Source organism: Arabidopsis lyrata, assembly GCF_000004255.2.
Source record: "Arabidopsis lyrata subsp. lyrata unplaced genomic scaffold ARALYscaffold_269, whole genome shotgun sequence".
NCBI lineage: Eukaryota > Viridiplantae > Streptophyta > Magnoliopsida > Brassicales > Brassicaceae > Arabidopsis > Arabidopsis lyrata.
In genome coordinates, this window is record NW_003302360.1 from 4,207 (window position 1) to 11,233 (window position 7,027).

The 7,027-nt window shown below is 35.4% G+C and overlaps 4 protein-coding genes across 4 annotated transcripts in view; all 4 read left to right on the forward strand.

Moving 5' to 3' along the window:
- The window catches only part of LOC110225869, a gene marked incomplete at its 5' end in the record, with an annotated part of 1,193 nt that extends 551 nt beyond the window's left edge, over positions 1-642 (forward strand). The window contains 2 exons of the mRNA XM_021016095.1: positions 44-110; positions 225-642. Coding sequence (XP_020871754.1) covers positions 44-110; positions 225-510 — 353 coding nt within the window. The remainder of the gene's footprint in view (positions 1-43; positions 111-224) is intronic.
- An 869-nt stretch (positions 643-1,511) lies between these two features.
- Positions 1,512-2,667, forward strand: LOC9298725. Its single transcript, XM_002862600.2, has 5 exons — positions 1,512-1,728; positions 1,801-1,871; positions 1,969-2,057; positions 2,147-2,201; positions 2,316-2,667. The coding sequence occupies exons 1-5, from the start codon at positions 1,600-1,602 to the stop codon at positions 2,590-2,592; spliced, it is 621 nt and encodes a 206-aa protein (XP_002862646.1). The 5' UTR covers positions 1,512-1,599; the 3' UTR covers positions 2,593-2,667.
- A 928-nt stretch (positions 2,668-3,595) lies between these two features.
- On the forward strand, positions 3,596-4,855 carry LOC9298723. The gene is made up of 5 exons (XM_021016087.1): positions 3,596-3,808; positions 3,881-3,951; positions 4,049-4,137; positions 4,227-4,281; positions 4,396-4,855. The coding sequence occupies exons 1-5, from the start codon at positions 3,680-3,682 to the stop codon at positions 4,670-4,672; spliced, it is 621 nt and encodes a 206-aa protein (XP_020871746.1). The 5' UTR covers positions 3,596-3,679; the 3' UTR covers positions 4,673-4,855.
- Positions 4,856-5,660: 805 nt separating this feature from the next.
- LOC9298727 (NAD-dependent protein deacetylase HST1) lies at positions 5,661-6,935 on the forward strand. The gene is made up of 5 exons (XM_002862602.2): positions 5,661-5,888; positions 5,961-6,031; positions 6,129-6,217; positions 6,307-6,361; positions 6,476-6,935. The coding sequence occupies exons 1-5, from the start codon at positions 5,760-5,762 to the stop codon at positions 6,750-6,752; spliced, it is 621 nt and encodes a 206-aa protein (XP_002862648.1). The 5' UTR covers positions 5,661-5,759; the 3' UTR covers positions 6,753-6,935.
- The last annotated feature ends 92 nt before the right edge of the window (positions 6,936-7,027 follow it).

Genomic DNA, 7,027 nt, shown 5'->3' on the forward strand with positions numbered 1-7,027 from the left:
TTAAGATTTCATTAAAAAATTGATCTTTTTTTGGGTGTTGTTGTTTTTGTTTCAGTGGATGAATATGAGGAGACAACAACAATTGATGGTGAAACCATTTGTTCAAGCGTGTAAGTTTTCAGATTGGTGTATAAAACAGAGGTTTTTGTCATAAGTTTTCGACTGTGTGTTTGTATTTTTGGATGATAATACTGTTTATCTTGGGTTTTGGTCATTGCTTTTAGGTGGCCATGTGCACGTTGGTATGCAGACCCGGATGCTTCGTTTCTAGACCCGCCACAATGCATCGAAGAAGAAGAAGATGAAGTAGAAGAAATGGAAGAAGTAGAAGAGGTTGAAGAAGAAGTTGAAGAAGTAGGAGAAGTAGGAGAGGTAGAAGAAGTAGAAGAAGAACAAGAAGAGGTCATTGATTCAGCTTCTGCAGAGATACCCAATGGTGAAATCCCCAATGGAGGTACTGTCTTAGAGGACACTTGTGATGTTGGCAAGAAACCAGATATGCCCATTTAGTTTTTTTTGTTCTGTTTTTGGTGTTAACAATGTTTGTTGAACCTTTTGCTTAAGTTGATTTGCTTCTTTAGACCAATCATGTGAAACAAGTAGATATTTAACAATAATAGCTACTGCATTGTTGTTATCCATTATCTACATACAAATTCAAGTGATTGTAAGTGTAGTAGTCACTAGTCACATATATGCATCAATCATAGTACTACAGACTTTTTTAGTAAACACACCAAGAACTAGAAGAGTGGATCATGAAACTTTATTTTACTTACCAAAGGGACTGTTGGTGGGACGGTTTGATGTTTCTCCTCTTAGATAATTCACATTGCGGTCATTGATATTGCTCTATGCATTTCTCATGGGTAATAACACATCTGCCATGAGCAAGTGAAAGGAAGAGGCTTTCTCTTTCAGCTGTGAGTTCTCGTGCAGGATTTGGTGGTTGCTTTCCAACAAGTTGATGACTTTCTCATGCAAGTGATGATTCAACATCATGAGCTGTTCAACTTGTTGTTGCAGCTCTTCGATTTGCTTCTTTTTGCGCATACGTGACCTTCTTGCATATTCCCGGTTAGAGATATTTCTAGAAGATTTTTTCAAACTATAATCTCATCTTAATGTATCAGAGGATTTTCAATCTAGTGGAGGTAATGGTCACTTACAAACTAATTTGCAGTTTTTAACTATACTACCTAAACTACAATACAACAATTTAGTTTTTAACGGTGCGTAGGCATATAATTACCTATTCTTATATAAATTTAGTATATACATATACACACAACAAATATCGTACTAAATTGATCAAATTCCGAAAGTAAAAAAAGCAACCGATTACGCGGAAATGTTTTTTGACACAAAATTACTTAATTATGCGGGAAAATATATAATATTTTATATTTAAATTAATAAATTTCAAATTACAAAAATGAATTTAATATAGAAGTATATAAAAGACAAAAACCTAGTCTTCATAAATTGATTCTAATATAAAAAGTTGACAAAAAAAAAACAAAGATAGTGTACAATCATAGTCACCGTCAATAGATTGAGTTTTCAAAAATAAATTTCATTAAAAAAAACTGAAAACGTATGACTAGCGAGAGTGCTACATCTCCGGCGATTCGGCCTCCGCAGGTGGAGCAGCCACCGCCGCATGAGATTCCAGTCATCTCTGAACTCATTTCCGCCGCTCCTCCCTCTCCGGCGCCACAAATTACGGTACTCTCTCCGCTCTCTGTGCTCTCTCACAGAGTAATTTACACGATCTATAAAACTCTGATTGTATTGCAGATGATGGATATTGTGAATAGCAACAGAATTTTAACAGATCAATTGGTTGACGAAGAACCATCTTTTTACAAGTAATTTTGCTTTCATGAATTTTGAAAATTTCCATTCTTTGTGGTGCAATTGAAGAACCTAAAATTGAATGTTCACAAATACCAATTTCATTCTTAGGTATCTGGATAGCGATGAGTATGCTGAGAAGTATCGAAGATACGAAGCTGACTTTAGGAAGTATCTCATGGATAAGCACTTCTCTCAAGGTTATTAGTCTCATTGTTGTACTTGTTCTTGTGGTTAAGATTTCATTAAAAAATTGATCTTTTTTTGGGTGTTGTTGTTTTTGTTTCAGTGGATGAATATGAGGAGACAACAACAATTGATGGTGAAACCATTTGTTCAAGCGTGTAAGTTTTCAGATTGGTGTATAAAACAGAGGTTTTTGTCATAAGTTTTCGACTGTGTGTTTGTATTTTTGGATGATAATACTGTTTATCTTGGGTTTTGGTCATTGCTTTTAGGTGGCCTTGTGCACGTTGGTATGCAGACCCGGATGCTTCGTTTCTAGACCCGCCACAATGCATCGAAGAAGAAGAAGATGAAGTCGAAGAAATGGAAGAAGTAGAAGAGGTTGAAAAAGAAGTTGAAGAAGTAGGAGAAGTAGAAGAAGTAGAAGAAGAACAAGAAGAGGTCATTGATTCAGCTTCTGCAGAGATACCCAATGGTGAAATCCCCAGTGGAGGTACTGTCTTAGAGGACACTTGTGATGTTGGCAAGAAACCAGATATGCCCATTTAGTTTTTTTGTTCTGTTTTTGGTGTTAACAATGTTTGTTGAACCTTTTGCTTAAGTTGATTTGCTTCTTTAGACCAATCATGTGAAACTAGTAGATATTTAACAACAATAGCTACTGCATTGTTGTTATCCATTATCTACATACAAATTCAAGTGATTGCTAGTGTAGTAGTCACTAGTCACATATATGCATTAATCATAGTACTACAGACTTTTTTAGTAAACACACCAAGAACTAGAAGAGTGGATCATGAAACTTTATTTTACTTACCAAAGGGACTGTTGGTGGGACGGTTTGATGTTTCTCCTCTTAGATAATTCACATTGCGGTCATTGATATTGCTCTCTGCATTACTCATGGGTAATAACACATCTGCCATGAGCAAGTGAAAGGAAGAGGCTTTCTCTTTCAGCTGTGAGTTCTCGTGCAGGATTTGGTGGTTGCTTTCCAACAAGTTGATGACTTTCTCATGCAAGTGATGATTCAACATCATGAGCTGTTTAACTTGTTGTTGCAGCTCTTCGATCTGCTTCTTTTTGCGCATACGTGACCTTCTTGCATATTCCCGGTTAGAGATGTTTCTAGAAGATTTTTTCAAACTATAATCTCATCTTAATGTATCAGAGGATTTTCAATCTAGTGGAGGTAATGGTCACTTACAAACTAATTTGCTGTTTTTAACTATACTACCTAAACTACAATACAACAATTTAGTTTTTAACGGTGCGTAGGCATATAATTACCTATTCTTATATAAATTTAGTATATACATATACACACAACAAATATCGTACTAAATTGATCAAATTCCGAAAGTAAAAAAAGCAACCGATTACGCGGAAATGTTTTTTGACACAAAATTACTTAATTATGCGGGAAAATATATAATATTTTATATTTAAATTAATAAATTTCAAATTACAAAAATGAATTTAATATAGAAGTATATAAAAGACAAAAACCTAGTCTTCATAAATTGATTCTAATATAAAAAGTTGACAAAAAAAACCAAAGATAGTGTACAATCATAGTCACCGTCAATAGATTGAGTTTTCAAAAATAAATTTCATTAAAAAAAACTGAAAACGTATGACTAGCGAGAGTGCTACATCTCCGGCGATTCGGCCTCCGCAGGTGGAGCAGCCACCGCCGCATGAGATTCCAGTCATCTCTGAACTCATTTCCGCCGCTCCTCCCTCTCCGGCGCCACAAATTACGGTACTCTCTCCGCTCTCTGTGCTCTCTCACAGAGTAATTTACACGATCTATAAAACTCTGATTGTATTGCAGATGATGGATATTGTGAATAGCAATGGAATTTTAACAGATCAATTGGTTGACGAAGAACCATCTTTTTACAAGTAATTTTGCTTTCATGAATTTTGAAAATTTCCATTCTTTGTGGTGCAATTGAAGAACCTAAAATTGAATGTTCACAAATACCAATTTCATTCTTAGGTATCTGGATAGCGATGAGTATGCTGAGAAGTATCGAAGATACGAAGCTGACTTTAGGAAGTATCTCATGGATAAGCACTTCTCTCAAGGTTATTAGTCTCATTGTTGTACTTGTTCTTGTGGTTAAGATTTCATTAAAAAATTGATCTTTTTTTGGGTGTTGTTGTTTTTGTTTCAGTGGATGAATATGAGGAGACAACAACAATTGATGGTGAAACCATTTGTTCAAGCGTGTAAGTTTTCAGATTGGTGTATAAAACAGAGGTTTTTGTCATAAGTTTTCGACTGTGTGTTTGTATTTTTGGATGATAATACTGTTTATCTTGGGTTTTGGTCATTGCTTTTAGGTGGCCTTGTGCACGTTGGTATGCAGACCCGGATGCTTCGTTTCTAGACCCGCCACAATGCATCGAAGAAGAAGAAGATGAAGTAGAAGAAATGGAAGAAGTAGAAGAGGTTGAAAAAGAAGTTGAAGAAGTAGGAGAAGTAGAAGAAGTAGAAGAAGAACAAGAAGAGGTCATTGATTCAGCTTCTGCAGAGATACCCAATGGTGAAATCCCCAGTGGAGGTACTGTCTTAGAGGACACTTGTGATGTTGGCAAGAAACCAGATATGCCCATTTAGTTTTTTTGTTCTGTTTTTGGTGTTAACAATGTTTGTTGAACCTTTTGCTTAAGTTGATTTGCTTCTTTAGACCAATCATGTGAAACAAGTAGATATTTAACAACAATAGCTACTGCATTGTTGTTATCCATTATCTACATACAAATTCAAGTGATTGCTAGTGTAGTAGTCACTAGTCACATATATGCATCAATCATAGTACTACAGACTTTTTTAGTAAACACACCAAGAACTAGAAGAGTGGATCATGAAACTTTATTTTACTTACCAAAGGGACTGTTGGTGGGACGGTTTGATGTTTCTCCTCTTAGATAATTCACATTGCGGTCATTGATATTGCTCTCTGCATTTCTCATGGGTAATAACACATCTGCCATGAGCAAGTGAAAGGAAGAGGCTTTCTCTTTCAGCTGTGAGTTCTCGTGCAGGATTTGGTGGTTGCTTTCCAACAAGTTGATGACTTTCTCATGCAAGTGATGATTCAACATCATGAGCTGTTTAATTTGTTGTTGCAGCTCTTCGATCTGCTTCTTTTTGCGCATACGTGACCTTCTTGCATATTCCCGGTTAGAGATGTTTCTAGAAGATTTTTTCAAACTATAATCTCATCTTAATGTATCAGAGGATTTTCAATCTAGTGGAGGTAATGGTCACTTACAAACTAATTTGCTGTTTTTAACTATACTACCTAAACTACAATACAACAATTTAGTTTTTAACGGTGCGTAGGCATATAATTACCTATTCTTATATAAATTTAGTATATACATATACACACAACAAATATCGTACTAAATTGATCAAATTCCGAAAGTAAAAAAAGCAACCGATTACGCGGAAATGTTTTTTGACACAAAATTAGTTAATTATGCGGGAAAATATATAATATTTTATATTTAAATTAATAAATTTCAAATTACAAAAATGAATTTAATATAGAAGTATATAAAAGACAAAAACCTAGTCTTCATAAATTGATTCTAATATAAAAAGTTGACAAAAAAAACCAAAGATAGTGTACAATCATAGTCACCGTCAATAGATTGAGTTTTCAAAAATAAATTTCATTAAAAAAAACTGAAAACGTATGACTAGCGAGAGTGCTACATCTCCGGCGATTCGGCCTCCGCAGGTGGAGCAGCCACCGCCGCATGAGATTCCAGTCATCTCTGAACTCATTTCCGCCGCTCCTCCCTCTCCGGCGCCACAAATTACGGTACTCTCTCCGCTCTCTGTGCTCTCTCACAGAGTAATTTACACGATCTATAAAACTCTGATTGTATTGCAGATGATGGATATTGTGAATAGCAATGGAATTTTAACAGATCAATTGGTTGACGAAGAACCATCTTTTTACAAGTAATTTTGCTTTCATGAATTTTGAAAATTTCCATTCTTTGTGGTGCAATTGAAGAACCTAAAATTGAATGTTCACAAATACCAATTTCATTCTTAGGTATCTGGATAGCGATGAGTATGCTGAGAAGTATCGAAGATACGAAGCTGACTTTAGGAAGTATCTCATGGATAAGCACTTCTCTCAAGGTTATTAGTCTCATTGTTGTACTTGTTCTTGTGGTTAAGATTTCATTAAAAAATTGATCTTTTTTTGGGTGTTGTTGTTTTTGTTTCAGTGGATGAATATGAGGAGACAACAACAATTGATGGTGAAACCATTTGTTCAAGCGTGTAAGTTTTCAGATTGGTGTATAAAACAGAGGTTTTTGTCATAAATTTTCGACTGTGTGTTTGTATTTTTGGATGATAATACTGTTTATCTTGGGTTTTGGTCATTGCTTTTAGGTGGCCATGTGCACGTTGGTATGCAGACCCGGATGCTTCGTTTCTAGACCCGCCACAATGCATCGAAGAAGAAGAAGATGAAGTAGAAGAAATGGAAGAAGTAGAAGAGGTTGAAGAAGAAGTTGAAGAAGTAGGAGAAGTAGAAGAAGTAGAAGAAGAACAAGAAGAGGTCATTGATTCAGCTTCTGCAGAGATACCCAATGGTGAAATCCCCAGTGGAGGTACTGTCTTAGAGGACACTTGTGATGTTGGCAAGAAACCAGATATGCCCATTTAGTTTTTTTGTTCTGTTTTTGGTGTTAACAATGTTTGTTGAACCTTTTGCTTAAGTTGATTTGCTTCTTTAGACCAATCATGTGAAACAAGTAGATATTTAACAACAATAGCTACTGCATTGTTGTTATCCATTATCTACATACAAATTCAAGTGATTGCTAGTGTAGTAGTCACTAGTCACATATATGCATCAATCATAGTACTACAGACTTTTTTAGTAAACACACCAAGAACTAGAAGAGTGGATCATGAAACTTTATTTTACTACCAAAGGAC

Excerpts from the sequence above, each read along its gene's own strand:
- LOC9298727 (XM_002862602.2), top strand. The coding sequence starts at position 5,760 with ATGACTAGCGAGAGTGCTACATCTCCGGCGATTCGGCCTCCGCAGGTG. Across the intron at positions 6,218-6,306 it reads GGATAAGCACTTCTCTCAAG|TGGATGAATATGAGGAGACA; the intron begins GTTATTAGTCTC and ends TTTTTGTTTCAG. Across the intron at positions 6,362-6,475 it reads GAAACCATTTGTTCAAGCGT|GTGGCCATGTGCACGTTGGT; the intron begins GTAAGTTTTCAG and ends CATTGCTTTTAG.
- LOC9298725 (XM_002862600.2), top strand. The coding sequence starts at position 1,600 with ATGACTAGCGAGAGTGCTACATCTCCGGCGATTCGGCCTCCGCAGGTG. Across the intron at positions 1,729-1,800 it reads CTCCGGCGCCACAAATTACG|ATGATGGATATTGTGAATAG; the intron begins GTACTCTCTCCG and ends ATTGTATTGCAG. Across the intron at positions 1,872-1,968 it reads GAAGAACCATCTTTTTACAA|GTATCTGGATAGCGATGAGT; the intron begins GTAATTTTGCTT and ends TTTCATTCTTAG.
- LOC9298723 (XM_021016087.1), top strand. The coding sequence starts at position 3,680 with ATGACTAGCGAGAGTGCTACATCTCCGGCGATTCGGCCTCCGCAGGTG. Across the intron at positions 3,809-3,880 it reads CTCCGGCGCCACAAATTACG|ATGATGGATATTGTGAATAG; the intron begins GTACTCTCTCCG and ends ATTGTATTGCAG. Across the intron at positions 4,138-4,226 it reads GGATAAGCACTTCTCTCAAG|TGGATGAATATGAGGAGACA; the intron begins GTTATTAGTCTC and ends TTTTTGTTTCAG.